At 41.9% G+C, this 27,721-nt stretch overlaps 1 protein-coding gene across 2 annotated transcripts in view; it reads right to left on the bottom strand.

Annotated features, from left to right (window-relative positions):
- itpr2 (inositol 1,4,5-trisphosphate receptor, type 2) overlaps positions 1-27,721 on the bottom strand; it is a 58,497-nt gene that overhangs the window by 6,500 nt on the left and 24,276 nt on the right. For both annotated transcript variants that reach the window (XM_040132146.1, XM_040132148.1), the window contains exons 34-55: positions 27,598-27,718; positions 27,122-27,303; positions 26,873-27,015; positions 26,199-26,307; positions 16,149-16,269; positions 15,676-15,863; positions 15,373-15,553; positions 14,309-14,562; positions 14,010-14,210; positions 13,751-13,861; positions 13,292-13,387; positions 13,043-13,162; positions 11,339-11,473; positions 11,034-11,226; positions 10,700-10,825; positions 8,672-8,847; positions 8,390-8,554; positions 8,060-8,243; positions 6,695-6,781; positions 5,459-5,580; positions 5,115-5,280; positions 4,862-5,022 (exon numbers count right to left, since the gene is read on the bottom strand). In XM_040132146.1, coding sequence (XP_039988080.1) covers positions 4,862-5,022; positions 5,115-5,280; positions 5,459-5,580; positions 6,695-6,781; positions 8,060-8,243; positions 8,390-8,554; positions 8,672-8,847; positions 10,700-10,825; positions 11,034-11,226; positions 11,339-11,473; positions 13,043-13,162; positions 13,292-13,387; positions 13,751-13,861; positions 14,010-14,210; positions 14,309-14,562; positions 15,373-15,553; positions 15,676-15,863; positions 16,149-16,269; positions 26,199-26,307; positions 26,873-27,015; positions 27,122-27,303; positions 27,598-27,718 — 3,342 coding nt within the window. The remainder of the gene's footprint in view (positions 1-4,861; positions 5,023-5,114; positions 5,281-5,458; positions 5,581-6,694; positions 6,782-8,059; positions 8,244-8,389; positions 8,555-8,671; positions 8,848-10,699; positions 10,826-11,033; positions 11,227-11,338; positions 11,474-13,042; positions 13,163-13,291; positions 13,388-13,750; positions 13,862-14,009; positions 14,211-14,308; positions 14,563-15,372; positions 15,554-15,675; positions 15,864-16,148; positions 16,270-26,198; positions 26,308-26,872; positions 27,016-27,121; positions 27,304-27,597; positions 27,719-27,721) is intronic.

A 27,721-nucleotide genomic window follows, 5' to 3' on the forward strand; every position in this document is an offset into this window, starting at 1 on the left:
TTGGTGCATTCTTAAAAAGAAGGAATGCACTGGCGAGCTCAGCAACACCAAAAGGCCTGGAAGACCACGGAGGACAACTAAGTGGATGATCGCAGAATTCTTTCCTTGGTGAAGAAAAACCCTTCACAACATCTAGCCAGGTCAAGAACCCTCTCGATGAGGTAGAGTTATCGCTCTCAAAGTCTACAATCAAGAGACCTCTTCAAGAATGTAAATAAAGGGGCTTTACCACAAGGCGCAGACCACTGTAAACACTCAAGAACAGTAAGGCCAGATTAGACTTTACCAGAAAAAATTGAAAAAAAAAACCTGTCCAGCTCTGGAACTAGATTCTTTGAACAGAAGAAACCAAGATTAACTTGTATCAGAATGATGGGAAGAGAAGAGTATGGAGAAGGAAAGGAACGGCTCATGATCCAGAGCATACCACGTCATTTGCCAAACATGGTGGAGGTAGTATTATGGCATGGGCATGTATGGTTGCCAATGGAACTGGGTCACTGGTGTTTATTGATTATGTGACTGCTGATAGAAGTAGCTGGATGAATTCTGAACTATATAGGGCTATACTACCTGCTCAGATTCAGCCAAATCCTCATAAACTGAAAGGAGGGTGCTTCACAGTACAGAAGGATAATGATCCAAAACATACTGTGAAAGCAACCCAAGAGCTTCTCAAGTCAAAGAAATGGAAGATTCTTCAATGGCCAAGTCAGTCACCTGATCTCAACCCAATTGAGCTGAAGGCAGCTGTAGCAAAGGCCTAGCAAAGCATCTCAAGGGAGGAAACTCAGCATTTGGTGATGTCCATGGGTTCCAGGCTTCAGGCAGTCATTGACTCCAAAGAATTTTGATCCAAGTATCAAAAATAATCCTTATATTTATAATTATGTTGGTTTGTCCAATTACGTTTGACGGTTTGAAAATGAGGGACTATGTATAAAAATGGCTGTAATTCCTGATATTTTCATTAAACCCCTTGTATTAAAGCTGAAAGTCTACACTTAAGTCACATCTTGATGGCTTCATTTCAAATCCATTGCGGTGGTGTACAGAGGAAAATTTTGTTACTGTCCAAGTACTTATGGACCTAACTGTATATTCAGCCATCACTTTTTGATTTTTTGAGTTGAAAATTCCCTGTGACAATACAATAATCTATTTCCCGGGTATGCTCTCAAACCTGCTGTAATCATCTACATTTATATAACTACTTTATTCTTGTCAGTCTTCTTTGAAACCTCTCTAACAGTGCAATTCAGTAAACCTGGTGGTGGTAATCCATGAGATGATCAACAGAAAATAGTTTTGTGTCATTTATCAAATAAAACCTTGGATGGTTACAGTTTCTAAAATTTGAGGTTTGTCTTGCTTTTCTCCTTTCTATAAAACAATTTTAAATTCTCCTCTGCGTTTTTGGACTGGTCAGAAAAAAATAAGATGTTTGAAGGTGTCACAATGGGTTGTAATATCTTTACAGGCAGAATAATCATTAAATGAATTTATTATTAAAAATGTATTATGAAATAAGTTGTGGTAGGTGTGATATTCTTACCATACCTCGAGAAAAATTGTACGTTTAATTAAGATCACATAAACATCACTGTAACTCTGTATTTTTAGTTGAACTGTGTCAACACTAATATACATTATTTGCCTTATATGTGCTGCACTTTGGTCACCACTTTAAACTAAAACAGTGTTCCAGCTGTTGAATGGTATAGCTGTACGAGACTTGTAATTACCAACCTCAAAGATACAGAGGAGTGTCAAGGGATACAATGAAACAGCACACATAAATACAGTAGAGTGTACCAGACAAGTCTGCAGATGATATTACTTACTACAGTTACTAGACACACACACACACACACACACACACACACACACACACACACACACACACACACACACACACACACAGACACACACACAGACACACAAAGTTCTTTTAGAAAAGGCCACAAACATACTACATCTCATAAAACAAAATCTGACCTCTGCCCTCACTTTACATCACAAGTGCAGGCGCCTTTTCTATTTAGCAATTTCTGATGCTGCTTTTGTTACTGACATGTCACATGTGTGTTGTAAAGTAAATGAAGGGTTTGTGATGTGACAGTGACTCTGAGTCTGTGTGTGTGTGTGTGTGTGTGTGTGTGTATGTGAGAGAAAGAGACAGGGACAGGGACAGGAGAGCACGTGCCAGGCAGGGCTGAGCTATTAGCAGACCACTTGAGATGGGTTATGTAACAGCGTTGTGGCTGCTGCAGTACCTGCTGGGCCTGTAGTCGCTGTCATAATTTTATACACAAACACCCGCACACTGATTCACATCCACATGCACAACACAGCAACAGAACAGACACTCAATGTAACACGATCCTACTCTTTTGCTTGGCACCACATCACTCTATCCTACCCAACCAGATGCACTCATTATGAGAGTCAGGAACTGTGTGTGTGTGTGTGTGTGTGTGTGTGTGAGTGTGTGTGTGTGTGTTTGAGGTCATCAAGTTTCAGCTCTTTTCCAACAAAGGGAGGGCAGAGTCTTAATCAGTCCAGGAGCTTCATGTTTGATTGTTACCCCAAAACTGTAGTGCAGTAGTGCAGGAGATGGAGCTTAAACAAGTGGAGCCTCAAACTGCAGACCGGCGATTACAGTATTGCTAGCTAAACACCAAGTCAAACCCCATTCCGGTCTGCGGTGTGGAGAGGACAGATGGAGCAGGCTACTGCAGAGATCAACATCATGGTACTCCTCTCCTTTATAATTCAACTGTTTTTACACCTATGCTGTCTCAACCAGACTAAGTTATTGTGTGTGAGCATCAAGGAGGACTCTAGCAAGTTAGTATTGTTCTACCGTGAAGTCTGCTGAATGTATACTTTTTTGTCACCTCTATTCATCTTTTGTAGAATAAAAAGATTCTTTTGCATCTGGGGAGCCTTCTCTGCTTTTTTGTCAAGAGTGGAGCCATTTTTTTTTGTCTGAGCTGGGACAAAGACAGATTAAGAATCTGTTGAAGTAATTTGTTTTGTCGTTATTGCATTGTATGTTGTTGTTTATACTCCATACTATGTAACCATTATTAAAAATCTATTAAAAAAATCTGAATTTGAAAAAGAATGGTCGGAATCAAAGCAGCAAAAGCGGAGATATCCTGACTTTTAAGCACTAGTAGGGCTTTTAACTTTGAGAAAACCTACATTTCCCAAATTTCAAACAATAACATCTTTTAGTTAATTCCCTCCCTGCCTGGTAACCGCATGCCTTTCAAACTCGTTGTCACAAAGGCTTTCTGTTATAAATTTGTGGTCACCAAATCCAAGACATGACAATAAACTCAGAGATGATAAGATACTATGTTGAAGGTAAAGTAGCTAGAAAAAAACCTGGATTGAACTGTTGGAAACCTGAACTGTCAGAGAGGCGGTGTAGGAATTTGATTGGTCTAAAACCACATGACCACATGTTAAACTTACTGTGTGAATACCCAGTAGCTGCTGTGTATGTGAACTGTATTTATACATATACAGTGAATGTACGTTTTAAGGTTTTTCCATACTCATCTTATTTCAATGTTCTTTGTATTGACTGTGATGAAGGCCACAAGCCAATACACAATGGCCTGACACTAAAGTTGTCCCCAATACTACAGTGTTACTGGAATGATGACTCTGTTAAGACTGCTTTCCCTCTCTGTGCATCTTGGAAGTAGGTAAAGCTGATTACATGACAGCCCCTTTAATCTCACTTTCAACACTGCTGTACCATTTAATGAGACTGGTAAAAGAATATAGTTTTTATAAAACACATACACTAGGTACCACATAAAGAACAAAACGGACATAAAAAGTTGTTGTAGCTTGAGCCTGTTACCCTCCTGCGTGTGTTTCGGCTCTGCAGCATATTAGGAGGTGTTAATATAAATTCCTGACTCATCATTACCTCATCACACAGCAATACCTTGGCCTGGCATCAGAAAACCGACCTGTTGGAAGACATACTGATGCATATTAATTCAATGTCTGTCACCTGTTTGTTATGCAAATTGTTCATTATAATGCTACCATTCTTATGCCCATCACGGCCGAATGTTAATCACAAAATGTGCCATTGTGCTCCTAGGCTTCATATGAATCCATTAGCCTAACGGCAACACCTTTAGTTGCCCTTACATCCTTCAACTTCTTGTCTGTGTCAGTGCAGCAAGTTGGCGCATTGATGATAATGGACCTGGACTGGGTTTAATTACTATTTAACCACACTGTGTCCCAGCAGGTTAGGAGCTCAGCATAGTGAAGATTACCTAGGCACAGAGACCCATCTCTCTCTCCAGCAGTGAGGGGGAAGGAGAATAAATTGGGATGCTTGGCACAGGCCTAGAGGCTCAGTCTCATTTTTCGATCGCTTGTCTGCTGTAGAGGCGCACGCTTCTCTAGCACACTGTGCGAGTCTGCTCACTGAGGAAGGCTGCACAGCTTTAAGACTCCAGAATCAAGACATCTGTATGCCGACTGGTATGGCTTGCCAACAAAATATGAAATAGGATGTGAAATGAATGTGTTTGTTTGTCCGTATGATTCACATGGAATAATGAATAAAATCCTTCAGGCTTGGGTGTGTTTGTGGTTGAGTGGAATCTTAAAAAAAAAAATACAGTGCAGTCTCAAATTCCTAAATTATTACACTGTTGTATACATTGCAAAAACAAAATCAGAGCGCTACACTGTAGCTACAGTAGTTTGATGATAAAGCAGCTTGTGTAATGCAGCCTTTAAGGTGATTAAAACTGCATTACAATGATAGTGTGTGACTATTTCCTGTGTGTCCTGTATGTATGTTTAGTCTACTGACCGCGATCATCTGAGCCACGTAGCTCTCAGGGCCAGTGTACTCGGTGGGATCCTTCACCCTCACCAGAACCAGGAAGTAAAGGTAGTGCCACATGTTGTGCTCAGATTTGATGTGCTCCTCAAAGGACACTGTCTTGTTGTCAAATTTGTCCCTTTCCAAGCCTGCAAAACATTAACTCTATTTATATATACTGCTCTGTCACTTCATAAATCATTTGCATTCATTATCTGTGGAACCACATAGCTGTACGCACCACAGATGAAACAGGTGGTTTTCAAAATCTCCTCCTTCCTTTGTTTCTCACTCCTCAAGTCCGCAAATGTGTCAATGATAACACCAAAGATGAGGTTGAGTACGATGATGATGACGACGAAGAAGAACAGAAGGTCGTAAACTACTCGGGCAGCAAACAGAGGCTCCTGGATGGTCCAGTTACAGGTAAAATATGGAGAAAAAGCATCATTTTAAACAGGAGCTAGCAGAGCACAAATGCCATTTGTGTATATTTCAAGCCATAAAAACACATATTACGTATAAAAAAAAATGGTATAATAAGTGAACACACCAAATCATTTCTTAATTTTGAAGTTTTCTTACCTCTTTGGAGGGTCTCCTGAGAATGTCTCCCACACCTCCTCCATTACGCAGTCCCTGGTTCAACACTGTGATTATACACATGAGCAGAGTGTCGCACACCCGCTCTATCCCATCATCTTCATCTAAAACAAGACACACACACAGAACGACATGTGAGTGGCAAGAGACAAAAAATAAAAAAGAAAAGTCATTGAGATAAAAAAAAAAGAGAAAGAGAGAAAAAATATCTGAACATCAGATGACAAGATTGAAGGGGCAGTAGCGGCAGCTTAATATCTAAATTTGTGTGACAGCAAAAGGACGTCCGGTAATGACTCAATGTCAAATAAGCCAAAAATTACACAAGATTGGTCTGACTCAAATGAATACACCATAGATCTGGACCTCTGATTTTTCAGCAGCATCTCTTTTTCATTACTTTGTTCTCCTCCTTTGATGACATATAAATCAATTACATTTATATGGTTCTCCATAACCACAACTTCTGCTACATTTCCCATATTATTGATCTGAATAAACTAAGCGTGCATGGAAGATTATAAGAAAACTCAAGTTAAAGTTCAGGAAAAACAAACTTGTTATTATCCAAATACAGTCTGACCTAAATCAAAAAATGAGTACAGCTGATACTGGTGTGACCAAAGATCAAATGGATATATTCACCTCCTTTGCCTCTTCAAGTGTGAGGACAAAACAGAAAAAAATGAAAAGAATTAAAGTGCTAAAACCTATGAAGAAATGTAATATATTATTCATATCCCATATGAAATGTACATATACAGTGCTTTAAATAGGAAATGGCATGCACAGCATGACTGCTGAGGAGAGGAGGTGAAAGATGTGGATGAGATCACGTGTGTGCCCCTATAGTGCAGGTGATCCATGGAGACACAAGAGAACAAACAGGAGTGTGAGTCACCCACTCTGCCTCATCAAGTTTCTTTGTGTTCATACCTCTCAGTGTGTATGTGTGTGAAACGGTGTATGACAGTGTGTGTGCGTGTCTCAGTGCGTGTGTGTTTGTGTGTGAGTAACCTTTCGGGAACTGACTACTGCCAGGAAGGTCACATACACACCCAAAGACTGCAAAATCTTGAAACTTGTCCATTCAACAATGATTTTCATTATGGGTAGGTTGCAAAGCAAAGTAAAATAGAAAAAAATTAAAAAACAAACAAAGACAAGATTAAAATAAAATTATAATTTATTTTAATTTAAGTTAATCATAAATCTTACCATGAACAGATTTGGGTGTTGAAAGAGGGCAGTTATCTTTCATACATGTGTCAGCAACTCCATTGTTACTCAATAAATCCCCTTTTCCTACAAAGAAAAAAAGAGAAAAAAATCGAAAATGACGTATAGTTGATCAACGATAAAAGTAATGAGAATATACAGGTGAAAGAATATGATTAAATTGTGCTCTAGCATTAAAACTCCTTTCCGATAATTCTCATCAGCAGCAAAATCAACAAGAAAGAAATAAGCAGACATTATGTAAACTGAGGCACCAGCTGCTGGGTGGGTGTTGAAGTGCCGCTGAAAAAACCTGAGCAAATTATTTGCACACCGGCACAGGGGCTGTACTTGAGTGTACAGTCCCTGTGTACAGCCCCTGTCCTCCAGCCCGTCACAGAGGCCAGGGCAGGGGATCAAGAGGCACAGCAAGAAGAATAAGAAGAGTGGAGGGGACAGGAGGGCTAAGGCGGGGCGCAGGGGTCAGAGGCCCAAGCGGCAGCAGTGTGGATAGGGTGCTCCTCAGCTTTGATGGAGCTCCGGTTATGTCTCAGCTCACCCCTCAGCTAACAGACAGACAGGCGTGAGCCGAGCTGGTTACATAACCCACCACTGCTCTGCTGTGTCTGCTGTGCTCTATTCAGCAAAACACAGGATGGTGCGGCCACCAGGTTATGCAACAGGTGCACATGTGCTAGCAGATTGTGTTCCTGACCGTCAGAGCACCGTGCCAGAGCTCATCAACACACCCACACTCTCTACACTGTTTTCAAAACATGTGTCGTGCGAGAATGCATGTACAGTATACTGTACATAGTCTAAAATTTTTTATGTAGAGATTGTATATATGTAAACACTGATCTTACATTTTTTTAAAGAAATTGTAAACCAAAAGGGTAAAAAATTTGAGTTGTGCAAGTGATTGATTCTGAGCCAAAGAATCATTTACTCTTGCTTGAGGTTCGAAACTCAATAACTGACAGGACGTACAATCTCTGAGTTATTGATAAGTCTAGAGCTGAAAAAAAACAACAACACACAAACAACACATACAGATGTTTATGACATCAATGTAAAGGAATACAGGTTCAGGAGATGTTTACATTAACTCAAGGATAATTCAGGAGCAGAGCAGCCACAACCTGGGATATTGCAATACATGGTCAGCATGGAAGACCACTAGGACTCCCGGATGCCCTGTGAATAATAAACTGTTATTGTGCCACAATAAGAGTCAGCCTACACCTCAGGTAAAGTATACTTTACATTGTAGAAACTTTTCGAGACAGAGGGTCCGGTCCCTCATTGTCCATAGCACAGCAAAATAACGATTAAGAGTCCATTAGCAGTTTAAGGAGTTCAGACCTGGTGCAGGAAGGCGGTCCACCTCCATGCGGAAGTCATCCTTGAGGAACAGGAAGCCGATGATAGAGAAGAAGTAGACAAGAAAGATGGCCAGAACGGCCGTCAGAATTATGGAGCGGCCATTCCTCGTCACACTCTTTATCACGTTGAGCAACGTTTCCTCTCGGATCACCAGGTCAAATAGCTGTGGAAGGCCAACATCAGTGACACCGTCAAATTGATTTATTCAGAATAACTGTTCCTGCATATTCAGCATGTTTGTCTCTGACATTCTGTGCTGATCAGTCAGTCTCAATTTAATGGAAGTGAAATGTGTAAGAGATTTCTTACCAAAAAGCTGTAGAAGAACTCGTGCACAAAGAGTCCCAGGACGCAGATGATAGCATAGCCCAAATGGTAGATAAAAAGCATGTCCATAACAACTGCTTTGTAGCCTCGAGTGAACGTCCCCTGGTTGCCCACAAAACTTACAAGAAAGACTAGCTTGTTGAACAGCTGAAAGAGAAGTAAATAAGGCTAAGGGATAAAAAAGAAGTAAACAGCTTTGATGTAAAAAGAGGCAAGAACGGACATATCCTTCTATAACTCTGGATCAAATCATCCTTTACTTACATTGACAGTACCCAGCAACAACAGAGCAGGGCCGAGGCCCATTGTGTAGATCGCACGTAGAATAAGGGAGACCAGGAAGAACAGGATGCCCCATGGTTTAGGTAAGACAGGAAGTAATGCAGTGAACACCCCCAGTGCCACCCACAGTAAGATATTCCAGAACGAGGACAAGGTGCCTGGACAGAAGAGTAAAATATCAATCAAGGAACCACATGTCAATGCTCTGAAAAGTTTTGCAGCATCTCCTTAATGAATTATTCACCCGAGCTAAGAGCTTAACTTGGCACAGCAAAATCAGACGCAACACTTTAAAAAGCCAAATGGCGGTCTATAGGGACAGTTAACGTCGTCACTCAAAACAGCTGTCTCTCCTTCAGCTCACATTGTAGACCACCAAAGCGAGGCTCACGATTCTTTAGCCAGCTGCAGTGTTTTGATGATTTGTTGAAGAGGTTTTCAAGAAAGTACTTCAACACTTATCGGTGAGGCAAAGGAACCACATATACTATGTTCACATTTTAGTGACGCTTACACCATTTGATCACTCCACGACACACCAACAAAACTCATTTTGCTCAAATCTGAGTAAGATCTTTAAAACCCACTGAAATATGAATGGTATGGTAAGTATTGTGATTAATTTAACAAAACCTGAATGCAATCTTTCAACACTAAAGATTTTTGTAAATGTCATGTAAAGGATTGAAGAGGGGGAGAAGGAAAAAGTCATATATGCTGCTTAAAGGCTCTGCATTCCCACATAGGTGTTTTTCAGTTAACCTGACTGATTAGACCTCAGGGTGAAGATGGGGAGAGTTACACAGGGAATTACATGAGGTCACCAGTCTCAATCTACTGTACCAATACCAAAAAGATGATCAAAGTCTAAGCTGTCACCACTCAACAGGTGCACCAAGAGAATAGGGGAGATTTCAATGATTTTGTTCACACCTACAGTGATACGTCCTGAACAGAAGTCTCATCAAACAAGTAAGTGTAAACACCCGTGTGGATGGACCATGGGTGTGTAGCGCCTTTAGATAAATACGGCCTAAGGTGACATAGGACAGCCATTTTCAAATGAAAACACCAAAAAAAAAAAAAATGAGCGTATTGTTTTTTGAATTATTTAATCTAAAGGCTGGCAATTAGTTTCAGCCAAGGACCCCACTCTCAGGACTGTTCATTGCAGTGGAGACACAGGCCTGTATATTATTAATTCTTTAATTAGTTTGAAAAGTTTCTTAAGTTTGTTTGGATATAAAATGGCAAGATTTATCAAACTGGTCATTATTATCTTAGTCCTGGCGTAGCTTCGACTCGTGACTCGTAAAACACATTACATGTCTCTCAAACTGTGTAAATTAATGGTGGATAATGAAAACAGAGACTTTAAAGAAGAATGGACTGTGAAGTGGGCGTTTAGCTTACCCGTATTTGCCAGTCCCAAGAAAATTGGGCTTATGTACAATACAATAAAATAATTTCTTCCTCATTTTTGTTTGTGACACTCAAATTTCTTTTGGTTAAATAATGCTATTGATTTGACTTTGCATGTAAATTAAAGGTGATAATAGACAATAAAGTGTTTTTTAAATTAAAACATGAAGAATAAAGTGCTAATTAGATTGTCTCCACATGGATGTGATGATTATCAGATGGTTAATTAATATAATTTTAAATGGGCAGTTAAATAATTTTGGTGGCGTATTACATTTCACTCACAGGCCAACTGATTAGTTTACTAACCAGTTTGAGAAGTTAAAAAAAACAAAACACACCCATGGGTTTGAGACAGCAATAGACCTTTCTTGAGTGGAAGCTGCAGCTCTACCTAGCATGAACAATACCTGTCTGTCTAGCAGAGCCCAGATTAGCTTCAGCCTCACCACATGAGCAGGACACGCTTGATCGTGCTCACATCTGTCCATGAATGACAACCCAGACTCAAGCCAACACATTACGCAGATTATTTGTAGCAGCAAATAAAAAAAAATAAATAAATAAATAAAAAAAATCAGTTCTCACCCTCGTCTCCGTCATCACCAAATGGGTAGAATACAGCCACAGCGATGTTGAGCAGGCAGGCTAGGTAGAAGGAGATGCTCCCCCAAAGAGAGATGTGGCGGGAGAACCAAAACAGAGCCTTATTTTCTGCACAAACAGAGCAGCTTACAATAAGTGCCGGGACACAAACTCAGCAGACACATACACACAAAATCACTGTAGGCCCTTCGATCTATTCTGGAAATAACAATAACCAGAGGCTCACGATGATAATCATGATTTACCAGCCTGCAGCTTGCTTCTGCTGCCACCATTATTATTTTCCAAGCACTGGATTGAGAAAGTACAAACTTACTGCGGATCTTCTTCTGCCATCTCATCTCATTGTAGAGGTTGTCAAACTGCTGGAAGAAGTCGTTAACCTTGCTGCCCTGGTCGTCTCTCTCGGTGGTGGTGAACACACGCACCTTGGACTCCGCGGTGAGGTACTCGCAGATGTTAGGGACAGGGAACACTATCTGCTCCATGGTGCGGTCATGACGCACAATCTGGGAAAAAGATATCCAGTATATCCTCATTACAGGTTATCGTGTATTGTATTGTATTCTAAAAGTTTTGGGGATTTAGAGGATAGATAGACAAAGTGACGATGGAGTTTACCTCTATCTGAGCTGTGTGGTTGGCATAGTAATGAAGGGCGTCATCCTTCTCACTGTCAGGGTCCACCCCTGACCCCTGCCCCAACCCCAAACCTGGCCTCAGACTCTGCTGCAAGGTCTTGTTGTGCCGGGCCAGCTAGGATCGAAAAAGAAAACACCTCATTTATTTCACTATGAACGTACAAGAAATCAAGAGGAAAAAGTCTGTCTATTATTGACTAAAAGATCACAAAGCCTTTTAATGAAAACAATAATGTTAATTTGATTGACCCTCAGGCGAAATTCTTATTTCATCTTGCTTATGACTCCCAAGCTTAATCGAAACCTTTTGCAACACAAGAAAAAACATGACTCATGAATGGCTGAAAACCTGAGCCCCTTTTGATTGATTAATTGATAACCATAGTTCATAAGGTATATAGTTATTTTAGGGAATAATAGATGCCTAAGAAATATGGCCAGTTGGGAAGGACTTTGATTTTATGTTTGCTAAATCCTAGTCTCTTTTTCTCCTTTTTGTTTTGTTTCCTTTATTTATTTACATTTGACAGGTAAAATGAGATAAGCTCCTACTTAAGTCAAAGGGGAAATGTGTCAGAATTGGGCAACTGTTGAATTCATACTCCAAATAAATGGGGGGCAGCATATTTCAAGAATGTTGGGCTATCCAGCCCAATTGCAAGAAACAGAGAAAAATGCACTCTTTGATCGCCCTCTCCCCTGGGCCATAGTCAAACTGGCCATCTAGCATACTGGGACAAATCCTGGTGGGCCCCCGAATCGATGGCCAGTAGGATCAAATCCATAAGGTTTTTTTACCGTCATGTAACAGTAGAATGTTTTGGAACTGTACTTTGAGGTTGAATTTTTTTGTTTTTTTCCTTCATTTTAGCACTGTACTTATTTCTTTTGAATATGTAATTGCCAAAAGAGGTCAACAAATTTTGACTTTTTGTAATTCTGCTCCCGTAAATCCTATGGTTGTCTATGTAATTTCCCCAAAAGTTACAAAAGTAACACACAAAAGTGTGTGTGTGTGTGTGTGTGTGTATGTGTGTGTGTGCGCACGTGTATTCGCATTTTCCTACTGTAAGGTGAAAAAGAAATCTACAGTGGAACGGTAAAAAAAAATCCTTTCCTTGTCATGATGAAATTAGTGTGGTTGTATGGACGAAAATACCCTGTCTGACACTTGGCTCTAGAGAACAGAAGTGAACACCTGCAAGACTCAGCCTACCTTCTCCATATTACATAAACTGCAGAAAAAGACAGACAACACACAAAATGCACACACATTCATAATACAACCACTTTTTCAGTCGCACAACAAACCCATCTCGTTTTTTTACTGTCGGTACCCTGGTAAACCACATTTGTTTAGTAGTACAGTGACTAACTGCCTCAATGAACACTTGTAGCCTACTTGTCTTCAGAACCAGCGTCACTTACTGAAAACTAAATTAAGCAAACTGGCAAAGCAGTTTATTCACAGAAAAGCAGTTTCCATCATTTAGCACAGACACCACCCTCTCATAGAAGCAAACACACACACACACACACACAAACAAACATACACCGGCACACACAGATACACAACAGCTCCTGCAGTAGAAGGCCCTGAGGTGAGCAGAAGGTCAGACAGACAGAGAGGAAATGCAGTAATGCCTCAGTCACAGACAAAAACAAGCTCAGGCACTTTTATTACCTGGTGGGCCAGGATGTAAATGTTGTGTCCGACATCTCTGGGCTTGATCTGATCTCCAACACTGTCCTCATCCTCCTCACTCTCCAGACCCTGGGTGTAGGCTTCCTTCATCACATCCACCTGAAGCATTAAAGTTGCGAAAAGTCACTGCTCTGTACTGTGTATTCACCTGAAAACGGATTTTACATGGGACATATCTGGATGTAATCTGTATACAGTACATACTTACACACACGCAGACACACTTACCAGTTCAGTGGGTCTCATTTTGTAGAGAATCTTCTCTGCATTCTCGCTGTCGTGGCGGCTCTCCATGATAGCCAAAAGGAGCTTGGAAGCATTGTTCTACAACAAAAGGCTTCACTAATGATCTTCGACAACAACACCAGGAATGAATGTTTTTAGCAAAATGTAGCAGGTGTAGCCAACAAACAGGTTATCAAAGGGAAAAAAGGAAGTGCAACAGTAAAATAAGGTTCAAGTTATTCATTAACAAATGATGTGTTTTGCTGTATTGCTCTTTTCAACATTGGGGAATTGGTAAAAATACTTCCGGTTATCGTGTTCCCAGTCTGTAGCACTATAGACAATAAGTACTATAAGGCAAATGGCAAAACATTAGTATTGCTACAATATAATAATGGCTGCTAATGGCTGTGTGTCACAGCGAGCAGCCTCTTAGGGCTCTCCGAGACACCAGCTGCTTACCTTGAGCTCCAGCACCAGGTCAAGGCGATGCTTTCCCAGGGGGTTGATGGAGTTGACAATAAGGGCTATTATAATGTCAATGCCATTTGACTCATGCTTGGCTATACAAGTCTGAAAAATTAACAGGAGTATAGTTAGAGTCAAAGCACAAAAACAAATAATTCATCTAAAAAGTCACGCATAATGTACAGTATTACCGTGCTAGCTATCCACTAAACTAGGCCTACTGCCTTCCCTAGAATAACTGGTCTTCCCCCACCTGGTTTTCATGGCAGGGTCCCTGGCAGTACTCTGTGATGGTTTCCAGGGTTTGACGAACCAGATCCACATTACTTTCATTTATATAAAGGCCCAGCAGCCCGAGGCCTCCAGTGGTGCTTCCACAAATACAATCCAAGAACTGCAGAGTCTCACACACCAGATTGTAGTTAGTCTTGTTGTTCTGGTTACGCAGAAAGTTCTGGATCCAGGGCAGAAAAACAACAGACAATCAGCAGTTGGTTTAACAGTAGTTGGACTTTAAGGTTCTTACTCTCAATCAGAAAAGGGTGCCAGTACCTGCAGGTCTGAATTGTGGTTCTCACAGAGCAGCTGTAGGTAACGTAGGATGGGTTTCATGATGGTGATGGCTGGGCTCATCTGAGTTTCTTCTAAAGGCTCCTCAGCCCCGACTATCTCACTGTTGTGGCCAAGGCCCTCAAGGTCAGGATCCAGCTCCTTCCTGAAGGCACAGAAGGCCTTCGAGGTCACTGAGGAGGCCTCCTTCAGCTGCCCTCGCATGTCCTCCCTCATATGAAGCCCTGAGTCTTTCCCTACGGCACAGCATGCAAGGAGAAATAAAGAAGCAAGAGTCAACGAATTAATTATTGGACAGTACAGTAACATTTGGCAGAAGATGTGTCTTAGTGGGTGGAGGTTAACAAGTTTGCCTGAAACATGTAGGTAACATTTTGCAAGTAATGATCAAATTCAGCCTGCACTATGACATTCTAGACATATTAAAAAATGATATTCAGAGCCCCCTCTCGACAAGTAGGAAAATATTGAGTGGGGTTTGTAGCGTGAAAGCATTCAATCTTGATACAATGGTCTTTTGATATGCTTGTGATGTGGGCCGTCACATGGCCTCTGACATGTGACTGCAGGAGTCGGGAACAACAGTCTGCACAGAGGTCAGCAGAGCAACAAAGACCATTTTGGATTTATCCGCCACCATTGTTTAAAGTCCAGGCCAAGCTGAACTTCAGGACCACACATACTGTAAAAGCATGAAGATTTTCAGGTTTATATTTGAACTGACTTTATGGCTTTTCACTCACTCCAGCCCTGTTTCTATGGAAATGCTTGGCCTTGCTTTGGACATGACCTCTATGACTCAGTGTGTCACTAAATAATCACCTGTAGGTGCCTTTGACATTATTATCCAGTGGGTTCACTTTAAATAAACCTTACATATTTATTTTCACCCTCAGTTTGACACAGTGGTTTGCTGCGTGTTCCAGACAGGTGGAGGAGATGACAAAAATTTTCTGGTCACACACAGGGCTCAGGTCAAGCAGCCATGGTGTGTTGGGTATAATTTCAGTAAAGATATGTTAAAATGCATCATGAGTCGACTGTACCTTTTTTGAATCTTATGCTACTGATTTCCCCTTCATCGTCCCTTTTTCTGCAGCTGAGCTCAAACATGTTGACGGACACGGTGGCTCGGATCTCTTGCTGGGCCAAACGCATGCGGTCGTAGAAGACCTTGAAGAACCTTTCAGACTTCTTCTGCTTGTACAGCTGGGTGTAGAAGGAGTTCTGAGTGGGAGGCAGAACGGTGATGAGAATAAATATCCTAAAAGAGTACGCACGTATGTGTTCTGGGTTTAGCCAGTAATATGGAGAGGAAAAAAAAAGATTTGGGTGTCTGTGTCGCCCACCTGTATCTGTGTGTTCCCACCCTGGAGAAGGGCAATGCCCAGTAGGATGCTCTCCTCAAACACCCGGTCATTCTTGGTGTTGACAATGAGGTCAATCACCAGCTCTGATGTACCAACGTTGTCCAGGAGACACTGGATCTCTACCATATTGCTGCCTGGCTTGTCAGAGTCCAGCATGGGAGAACCTCCTGCAGAGATTTAATATTAACATTTAACATAATTGTGCTCTGAACAGGTATACCTGCAGACATTACTGATATTTTTTGATTTAATGACTATATTCCACAACTGTTTGGACAGAAAGACTATATATATTTAGGTGGAGCTTTGAATCTGGCTAAAGCAATTCCTAAAGCGACTGTCAAACAGCACTCCTCCTTAGAAGCAGAGTGCTGTCATGTTAGCTGCTGTTGTTTCCTCTGGAGTGAGCAGTAATTGCAGTGTCTACTGGACTTATTTGGGGTTCTCAGTACCTCCGGATGAAGGCTTGACAAAGCCTCCAGATGAGCTGTTTCCACTCCCGAGCTCTGACTTGGAGAGAAGCTTTTGATTTCCAAAGTAGCGTGTGAGGAGAATCTTTCTTAATTCGTTTCCCTGTGGAGACAGAAATCATAATGTTAAATCCATATCACAGTCTGAGAGAGTACCGGCCTCAAACTAGGAAATTCATATTTTACCAGATTTGAAAAAGTATAAATATGTGAGACATTACCAGAAAGATAATATCAAAATGAAGGACACATTAACAAATGTTCCATCCAAGTGAATATTTGTGGTGAGGGTGAGGCGTATTCACTGGCACGAAATCCACCCAGTCATCCCTTAAGAGGGCTGAGCAGTGCTCATCTTCTACCTAAAGAGAGTGATCACCATCATCCCATGATGCATTTTTCTTCCTTGATCGAAGCAATGACTGGTAGAACAACAATGCTCTTATAAACAATGAAATTGGAGCCTCTCATTGAGGAGCATGAAAATAATAGCGTTGTCTGATGACTAGATCCTAATTGAGTTTTTATGAGAGATATTTGGTTGGTAGCCTAGACAGAAAAAAAGCTACCAAAAAGATAAAAAGCAGTTATATTTAGGTTATAATTAGCACTGGTCTTTCCTGGAATCTTTAATATAAATGGTTTCTTTATTCTGTCTTGAAAATGAGACCATAATATGAAAGTTTACATAAAGTTAAACTTTTTTTGGACCAAACAAGATGTCTCATGATGGCCATGATGCCACTTTCTGTCAAATTAAAACGAATAGATTTCAGTTCATAAAAATTTCATTAAGGGCAACTTCACCAACACTGATTTCTGTGATTGGGTAAAACTTTATTCAGTGAGAAGACAAAGAGATGGAAATAGCAAATGCTGAAAAAAATAAATATAAAAAAATACACATACATCACACTGCAGTGAAAGAGGCGGCTATATGTGGTATTTTTGTGTGAGGTCATGTTTTATGTATATGCAGGAAAGACTGCATTGCAAAACTACTGTGCTTTTACTACACATGTATTTAAGAACTATTTTCTATGTCCTGCAAAAATTGAATCTCTTGTGACATTTGACGCTGATGAGCAGAAATGAGATGAAGAGGATTCACGGAGATAATCTCCCTAACCGTGGTTGTGTAATCGAAGTGCATTGTGCTTGTTACCATCTCCTGTTGTATTTTTATTGTACAACAGGAGAGGGGCAATGGATGGAGGATGGATGGATGGGATGGCATATAAAGAACGCATGGACACTAAAGGTGGTCAGCATCAGTTTCTATGGCAACCTGACAACTCAAAATGGCCTTGTTATTATTGATCAACAGAGTGGCAGGATGGATGAATAGATGGATAAACAGATTGACTGAAGGGTGGAGCAAAAGAAATGGACCGTAGGGAGCCACCTGTGGTTTCCATGGAAATGTTAGTAGGACAATCAGCCTTCCGCTGAGATACGGTACTGGTGGTGGACAACACAACAGAAATACTTGAAAATCCTTGCAGTCCTTGATGAAACCTGAACTGTTTGAGGGGTTGAATCAACTCATTGATCATTTTTCAGGGTGTATGTAGTGGTATTATGATGCAAATTGGTGCTGAAACAATTAGTAAAGTAATTGATTCATTGATCACCAAAAAGTTTATCAGCAAGAATTTTAATAAGTAATTAATAATTCAAACAAATAGTCATTTGGCAAGTTCCCATTGTGACTGTCACACCTCTGTTAAAGCTGACACATAACGCTAACTGGTTTTGAGCTTAATATGATTTGTGTAGCTGCCTTTGTGAGTGTTGTTTAAAGTTTCCGCTTACAGTAAATTTTCTGGTGCACTGCAAACATAATAAAACTGTATTGTGGCACAGGAAACAGTTTCTGCTAGACACTGAAACTGAATTATCAAAGAGAAACTGGTCACTATTGATGGTATATTTTCAATAACACTCCAAACTGCACCCTTCAAAAATAGACCATTACTATTTAGACAGTGAGAGATAAGACAAATGAGGCACCTCCATGCCTCAACATGAAGGCCGCCCAGGCACAGTCCAGCTGAGGAGCCTCAGACTAGGTGCACCAAAGAGCGAAGATGTGGAGCAGCACGTGTAGCTGATGCTCCCTGTGTCAGTAAACACTCCATCTCATCTGCAGTCAGCAGAGACACTTGTCTGCCTGCACTGTCTGGCTGAGCTATCTCACAAACACACACACTCACACACACACACACACACACACACACACACACACACAGACGGGACACACACACACACACACACACACACACACACACACACACACACACACACACACACACACACATCTTGAGCTGAATGTGAGGATCCATTGAGCCAGCCTCTCATTTTCACACAGCAATGCACACACACACACACACACACACACACACACACACACACACACACACACACACACACACACACACACACACACACACACACACACACACACACTTGGTCCAACTACAAACTCAGCACTACACTCTATAAGGCAGTGCATCCCAATGCGCACTCTTTGACTGATTGCAGATTGAATCATGTTTGACTTAACATTTCCCCCTTTCTGACAGAGGACGTGTTGGTGTTGCACTACTCTCAAACACCAATGAAAGAAACGCCCTGGTGGGGGGAAGTTGAAAGGGGGTGGGGGTGACAGTTTTTTGCTCTTGTTCGCCTCCCTTCTGGGCGATGCAGTCTGCTGGCTAGGTCTGCAGAGAGAGAGGCGAGAAGAGTAGAGGGGAGGAGCGGAGAGGCGAGGCAGAATGGCTATAGAAGAGAGTCAGCCCAGCCTGACTCATCTGCCTGCTGCTGCATTGACGAGAAAAACTCCAGTCAGGTGATGTAAGAGCCACTAGAAAGAAAGAGAAATAGAAATAGAGGTAGAAGAACTGACAGAAGTAAGAGGAGTGGGGGGGGGGGGCACACAAACAAAACCTAGCAAGGAGCAGACAGTCGTGGTGTTTTAAAATGTGCACCGGCACGCCACACTGCGGCTCTGGTGTCCAAGCTGGAGATGAGCTGCCGATCCCCACCTCCGGCTTCCTCGCAACCCCACTTCCCCCCTCCCTCCTCCTCCAACCCCCATCGCAGCTCTGCTGTCTACAGATCTCTCCAACTCCGGAGAGATCTATGCAGAAAAAGACAAAGACACAGCCTGCCCTATGCTTCTTTAGGTGGTCTGAAAACTCACACAGGCATCGGAGGGAAGCACCAACTGTGAACCAGGACAGACAGTGCCAGGAACAGGTGGGGGAGGTTTGAGCCGCTCAGGTCAGACAAGGTCGATTATAGCAGAGACTCAAGCCACAGTGGGGGGCGGGGCAAATAGTTTTCTTTTCTGTGTTATTTTCTCCCACAACAAAAACATGAGAGGACTCTGGGTGTGTGTCTTTTGTAAACAGTGTGGACCGCTGATCCAGTACACTGTGACACAGCACAAGTAGGCCATGTGAGGGCAGAGCAACAACTGACAACTTTACCATCAGGAAGCAACATTTAGGTCCCACCAGAAACTTCAGTCCTTCTGAGGATTATTTATCATCATTAGCACTTGATACTAAAACTCAGTTTGAAATTCAATATGATCATGTAAAAGCATGTGTTGCATGTCATCTAATAAAGAATTCAATTGTCTCTGAGCCGCTAGTAAGCTTGGAACTGGGAGGGGGGAATGAAAAGCTCGGAGTGGGAGCCTTCTGTAATATAATACGTATCCGTTTCAATGTTTGCAAGGTTTCCTCACCAAGGTGGTTATTTCATGAAGAGGAGATTTTTGACCCATACAGTCACATTATGCTGCTGGTTTTGTGCAAACACTATGGGAATATAAAAGGTAGAGAGCAAAGACAAAGGTGACACTGAGGTCATATCATTTGCAACACTGTAGAAGTTTAGATTATTTTTGCCAGGACTCTATATTTCTCCAGCAATTTTTTACTCCTGGCAGCATAAAGAGAAACAGCATTTAGACATTGGAAATAAAACAGTAGGACTTTACAGGCCAATAATTTCCTAGAGGAGTTCCTATAGCTCCTGGAAATGTATGTAATCTGGTATTAATCATAGAGAAAACTCAAAAACTTCTGAGACATAAACTTTTAACTAAAATAACTAGGTTATAAGCAGTTGTTGATTTGAAGAATTTCTTTGAAGAAAACATCTCCATTTAAATAAAATTTTCAGAAAAATATTTGAACAAGGGATGGTGGTGTCTGACTCATGACCACGGGATTTCTAAAATTCTGGCTACAGTCCTGTATACAGAGTGAGTAAATAGCAGCTACAGTCCGAGTTACATGCTGCTATTGCTAATTACAGGGTGATTTATTGCTAAGGCACTTTAATGGTGGGCTCTGTCAAGCTATGTTAGGTGATGCTTTTCAGTTAGGTTAGGGTCAGGCAGACCGAACTATTTCTGTTACATCTCGGCTCTTCTTCATTCCAACGCTCTACCCTTCTGTAGGATATGAAACGTTTCCTGACCCATGGTCACTACAGGCAGCTCTGTACACACGGCCAAAACTCAACCCTGTTACACGCACATGATGAAATTCTGCAGGAGACACACATGTACGGACGCATGTATCATGTGCTGCCATTTACAATGTTTTCAAGCTGCAATTCCACAGCACATAAAATGCTTTTACCCAAAAAGCAAGCACATCAGCAAAACAAATTAAGCCCACATGTGAGAGCAATTGGTGAGACTGGTACAGGGAAATACAAGACCAGCAGCGTAAACAAGCATTCAGCAAAAGGCCAGCTGTTAGCTGGAGGGTTCACTATGGAAGAGGGCTTAAGGTAAGGTTTGTTCCTTTTGTCTGCTTCACTGGTACCTGGTAGGTCTTGGTTTATAGCCATGCTAGTGGAGGGGCTATATGGATGGAAATGTCAGTCAGTCAGCCCATCACTTTGGTCCAGACTGAAATATCTCAACAGCTATTTGATGGATTTCCCTGAAATTCGGTACACACATTCATAGCCCCCAGATGATGAATCCGTCTGACTTTGGTGATCCCCTGGCTTTTCATCCAACGCCGACAGCAGGTCAAACTTGCTACTTATCTTGTGCGATATCTCAACATCTACCAGATGGATTGGCACAAAACCTTGTACAGACGTTCATGGTTTCCAGATCATGTATCCTAATGACTTTGGTGATCCCTTGACTTTTCTTCTAGCGCCACCATGAGGTTCACATTTGTGGTTTTGAGTAAAATGTCTCAAAAACTATTGAATGGATGGCCATCAAATTTGGTGAAAGCATCCATGTCCCCCTAAAGATGAATTGTAATAATGTTTGTGATCCCTTATCTTTCATTTAGCAAATCATCAGGCCAAAATGTTGCCATGCTGACCCTAGTATTTAGCTCAAAGCACCACTGTACAGCCTCACAGAGCCATTAGTCTGGCTGTAGACTCTTAGTTTTGTTAATTTGAGGTGTTTTTTCTGTCAGTGTTGATGAGTGTCTCGTGACTACGGGCATATGTGACTGATGCAAAAGAAATTCAGTCAATCATAATTAAATAGTCTACATTAGTGGATGCAGATTTGCTTTAATAGAGGTGTGATCACAAATATCTTAAGTGAGTTAGCATGGCAACATAAGAGAACTTACAGAAGGACACATTAGCCCGAGCATCAGTTACAAATATTGCCAAATTATGAAATGTGGAAGAGGGAAAAGTCTGAGACTATGATAATAGACAGCATCTTAAAATTCATAAAAAACCGTGTTGGCAAAGAGGAAAAGTGGCCACAAGCAGACACTTGTGACACATACTGAAAGGCACTTAGCAGAATGTTTGCTTAATAGCACTACAAACCAAAACTTCTGACAGTGTCAAAAAAGAACAAACAGTATGAACTTCACCAAACTGTTGATTTACTTCAGGGTTATTGTATTGTATCCTGAGGGGTTTCTTTTATTTTGTCCACCAGCTTCGTGCATTAGCAAAACTGAAAGCTAGAGGCAAAAAGGACAAACAAGTTGCGAGTCATATATTTCATTTTGTCGTCTGTCATGTGCCTTCCTGAGCACAAGTGATCTAACTCACATGCAATCAGATCCAAATAACACGCTACCAAGTGTGTCGAAACACTGTTCACAATGACAATTAATCTCATTCATAGTGGCCGCGCATTTCTACAAGTGGTTTATACAAGACATATCTTTCCTCCAAAGCTTACAGCTAAAAGAAAAGTTCAGCAGGCACCGTGTTCCGGGTCTGAGGGCATTTCTACAGTGGGTAGACAGATTTCCTGCGCCCAGTCAGGGCAAGACCAGACAGACAAACAACATGTGCTAATCCCTCATTGCTATGGAAACCAAAACATAATACTTAACTAACAGACACCTGACTGATGGATCGAGAGATGTGAGGGCGAGAGGAGGGAAAGATAAGACAAGCTGAGCACATGATCGGGTAGTAAAACATACATGACCAACAGATTTACACCCAGATTATTATTATTATTGTTATTAGATAAAAAGTTCACTAATTCTAAAGGCATTCAGGATGTAGATTTTTAGTTTGTCGTTCCTAATTCCAACTTTCTGAATTGACCCACCATGGTGCATCAGGCTCAATCCAGAAGCAAAAGGTCAATGCACACAAGGTACCCATGAGCTCAGACTGCTTCTCTGCCCTTCTGACCCGCTCCCTGTGGATGAACCTAAGACATGTTCCACAAGTCCCACAAATCAACAGGGAAAGCCCTGCAGGATGAGCTCACACAGGGACAGCCAGCGTGGCACTGCATGCCCGGGAGTGTGTGTGGGTGTGTGTGTGTACTGAGCGAGGCTTTCCATCTACATGCGTGCATGTGATGCGCTTAGCATCGAGAGGGTGGTAATCTGTAAATCTGCTTTGCCTTGGGCAGGTGGTGTGAAACTTGGCAAGCAAGAAAGACAGAGAAAGAGAGAGAGTGAGAGAGAGAGGGACCGGAAGAGAAAGATGGACAGAGAGACAGACAGCTTGTGAATGACAGGGATGAGTGTGAAAGGGAGGGAGGAAAGAGAAAGAGTGTTAGAGTGATTTGTATTACATAACTGGCTTTTCGGTCCTCTGTAAACAGGAAGACATGCTTACATGTACGTAGTCATGACAGCACATTGCATACATATAGATGCATGTGTTCACAGAAATAACTAAAATATAAAGCTTCTTTCATCTCAAGTTGCTGTCAGTTGCCATTGTGTGTAAGGATGAGGATGTTTTATATTTTTCTTATTGTCAGCAAATCCCATGAAAAGACCAAACCAGCACTGAACTGATCCTACTAACAAGCCAGCCTTATATATCTTATTCCTCTGTACCAAAGACCTTCATTGTTGTGCGAAAAGTGTCGAAAACACATAAATGAGCCACACTGGTGCAGTGGCTGACCTGCTCCTTCATCACAATGCATGAGGGCACTGTAAATTATTTTGAGTCAGTCCTACTGCTGTAAATACTCATGCGCATCAAATGTACATATATTATTCTGCATGAAAATAGTCCCCAACAAATGCTCTATTTACTATAGTGCCAATCTGTTTTAGAAATCAAAAACTATATACATTGGTAATCAGTTTTTAAAGATTTTCGTCTTCTGTAGCAACAATTGTCTTTGCAGTTGAGTGCTAAAGTCAGTGGGGGGATGTCAGAAAGGGACGGACTATCACAGTGTTGGTTTTGGTTTTTCATGGGATTTGTTGACAATAGGAAAAATATAGAATAATTTCAGCCCTATCCTTTAACAAACAAGGTGCATGAGATGAGACAAACTTCAAAATAAAATCTATCATGTCATTTTATGCTAATTTCCTCAAATGTAGTAAATCTAGTCTCCGAATACAGAATCAGTATGCATCCAACATTCTTCCAAATCTTTTTTCCCCAAAAACCCTCCCTCATCGAAGACAACTTGAGGGCAAGTGGGAGCACAAACATTTATAAAGCTTCCCTTATCTGAAAGCCAAAACAAGTGAAGTGCAGAAATAAGAGCCAACACATCTCTGTACAGTGACTGCTGCAGATCTTGTCCTCGCTACCCGACCAGCACCCTGGGCATGACCCAGGCAAACAAAGAGCAGGGCTTGGCCGGGACCAGAGGGGAGAGAGATAGAGAAAATAATTTGGGCAGGCAGACAGTATGCAATAGAATGAGACAAAGCGTGGAGGGGGCAAAGGAGGAACAGAAAGGCAGAGACTGGACAGAGGAGTGCGAGTAAGGAGGGAAGGAGGGTAGGAGGGAGGGAGGGAGGGAGTGAGAACGTGATGGTCCACGTGACGCTGGCTCAGCCACTGCAGGCTGTTACGTAAGCGCACCCCCTGCCCTGTCTCCTCATGGACTGAGCAGACTCTGCTTCTCTCCAATCCCTCACCCTGCAGCCGCTGCCCACTTTTTTTTTCCATTCCACTCACATGGCTCCTCACATGGCTGCCTAACTACCTCCCTCCCTCCCTCCCTCCCTCGATCACTCTCCCTCCATCCCTATCTCTCACTCTTCTCCACCCACCAATTGCACCCCAGGGGAGCCACCAACCTCTGCTGCCTATGCTGTCACTCTGTCTCTCTCTCCTTCTGTTTTTGTCTGTCTGCCTCTCCCTCTCTCATTATTTCCATCAATCGTTTTCTCTCTCTCTCTCTCTCTCTCTCTCTCTCTCTCTCTCTCTCTCTCTATCACTCTCTCCAGTGCAGTGAGGCTGCAGCTCCACGCTCAGGGCTACAGGGATATGACAAAGAGAGGCCACAAATACATGCTTGAGCACACTCACGCACACCTACACAAACTGACATTTCACATATCGTTACCGCACTGTCTGGCTTCTCGAATGCACTGAGCCGCTTTTAAAAAGTGACTGTTTTTCCACTTTGAATTCCTCTGATCTTCTTCCACACAACTGTTGAATCATTTGCCTTTCGAAAAACATCTTGGCTGACTGACACAGGATGCAAACACAAATAGAGAAAACAAAACTCTGACTCCTCAAGCAGCTGTAAGTGACACTGGCTGGCATGTACTATATTGAGAAAGATAGTATTGACAGTATTACTAAGGCAATTACACTGAGAGACAGGGAAAAGGCACATACATACATTCTATTTTAATAAGAGATAGAACAAAACCAGCCCTTAGTAATACGGCATTGCCAGCCAAAATAATCTGCATGAAATCCCCCATGGTCAGAGAACAGTAACACATGCTTTCTCACAGTTTACTTCGCAATGATTGGTACAGTAAACTCCAAGCAATGCCAAACAGTGAACAATTCTTGCTACCGCGTTGTTGTTTTCTCACTGAGATTTTCCTATGCACATTTATTGAAGTCTTAACTGGAGTAACACCTTTTGTGTTGAGTGAATTGTAAAGCGTCACTTCCTCTCACCACGCAGCGGGAACAAACTCTCCCACAAGCATCCAAAGGTGACTACCGACCTGACTTTTTTGTACCTGGCCATCACCCACCACCCCTCTGGTGCACACAGACACACACACACACACACAGCCACCACCTTAGGTCTCCTCTACCAACCCCCGTGATTCACTTTCCAGGTCTTTGCCTGAGAGGGCGTGAAGCAGGAGACGGGCTCCTGCACCCCCAACTCACTGCAGTATTGATTTGTTGGTTCAAACAAACAAAACCAACCCCCTACCTCCTCCTCCTTCCCTTACTTTATCCCTCCTATTCTCCCTCCCTTGAGTGTGTCCTCAAGTGCCTCCCTGCCTTATGTAACATAGAAGGGCCCACAGCATACTGATGAAGGGGAGTCTGGGCTCTGGGCCGACAGACCTGAAAGAAAATAAGGACTACACTGCACTGCTGATAGGAACAAAGCACTGGCACATGGAGACAGGGGTAAATCCATAGCAAACCTTTGGATAATTTCACCTACTTTGTGTGTTCTTATGTAACAGTGACAGTTTGAGAGACTACTACCAATTTTCTAGTAGAATTCTAAAAAGGGACACATTATTTAACAAAACCATGTTTCAGTGACATCCTTCCCATGCAGGGCCAAGTACTCACAGACTCCTGAAAGCACTCCTTCTTGTCCAGCATCTCTCTGAGTGTCTGCAGGATCTTGATACACAGCTTTTCCTCTTTGTCCATAAGCTTCTTGGTGTGTTTGATCAGCCTGGCAGAGTGACGAGAAGTGATCTATCATTTACCATGGTTAACTGCTAATGCAGTGACTGGCAAGTAAAAACAATACAATATTTTATAGATCACCACAGATGAAATATCCTTTTCTTTTCTCTAGGGAGATCGGAGAGCAGCAGCAGCAGAGTAACAGCACCCCTGGAGGATGGCTCATGTATCAAACCAATTTTTTATGATGAATCTAATATGTTAGTTTGAGTAGTCCACTGACCATAGATGCATGAATTAATTTTTTTCTTTACATATTCACTATTGTTTAATGTAAAGAAAATTATTTTTCTTTATAATGTTTTTCCTTTATATTTCCAAATGGTTTTTTTTTAAGTTTCTTCACTTTTAACTCTTTTCCAAAGCCTCCTGACCTACTGAGTAAGTATAACAATAAAAGTCAAGGATGATAGTTAATTAGTTAAGGTTTTTGTTAATGCTAGATTTTCAATCCTGCCAAAAAATTACTTGCTGTTCGTTGACATGCCAATCTTTAACTTAGCACATGTAGAATATCAACAAAAAATCTATCAGAGACTTCAGAGACCCACTTGGACATGAAAGCTCCGCTCTCGCAGCGTAACCGAGCAGCCTCTGGAAACAGTAGCTCAGGGCTGTGAAGAACATCCACCAGTACAGAAAATTCTGCCTGAACCTTTGGGCTGAACTGCTCCTCCAGACAGGACACAACCCCCTGTACACACACAAATAAAAGCTCAGTCCGATGCTTTGCCTAAGCACAGGCTGACAGAGACGCTTGCTCGGCTGTAGACGCTTAGGCTCGTCTTAAGTCTGTGCACCTGCAGCTTCTCAATGATGTTCTTGTAGTCGGGGCCACCCAGGGGCTCCTTGCGTGGTCGGGTGCGGGCAGAGATCCTCCAGTCCTTTGCTGCCCGCTGCACCATGTTGCTGTGGACCTTGAGAGACAAAGTGTTGACCTGACTGTCCAGGTCCACTGGGATGGCTATGGCCCGTGCCTTAGCTGGGGAATGACGTGAAGGGTTAGATGTCAGTGTGAGTTGATTTTTTCTGCTCGGAAAGCAAACATAGCTCAGGCACCCAAACCGCAGTTGATCCACTGAGCTTCTCAGTGGTCAATGTTACTGTGCAGCTCATGCTTAAAGTGTGACATGAATAAGTGAAATGATACAAAACCAGTACATTCAATATGTTTACTATCTTATTTATTTTTTTATTTACTTTTAATAATATAGTTTAAATGTATTTAAATGCCTCTTTCTCCATCAAGGCTGGACAGCAGAGTAGCTACACTCACCCACGTCAGCCAGTGTTTTGATACAACTCTCAATATTAGCCTTCTGAGCTGAGTTGATCCAGGTGCAGTTGTAGATCCTGAAAGACGACTGGAGCAGCTTGATGAAGACAGACTGGTTTGTCTG

This window comes from Xiphias gladius, chromosome 8 (assembly GCF_016859285.1).
Source record: "Xiphias gladius isolate SHS-SW01 ecotype Sanya breed wild chromosome 8, ASM1685928v1, whole genome shotgun sequence".
NCBI lineage: Eukaryota > Metazoa > Chordata > Actinopteri > Istiophoriformes > Xiphiidae > Xiphias > Xiphias gladius.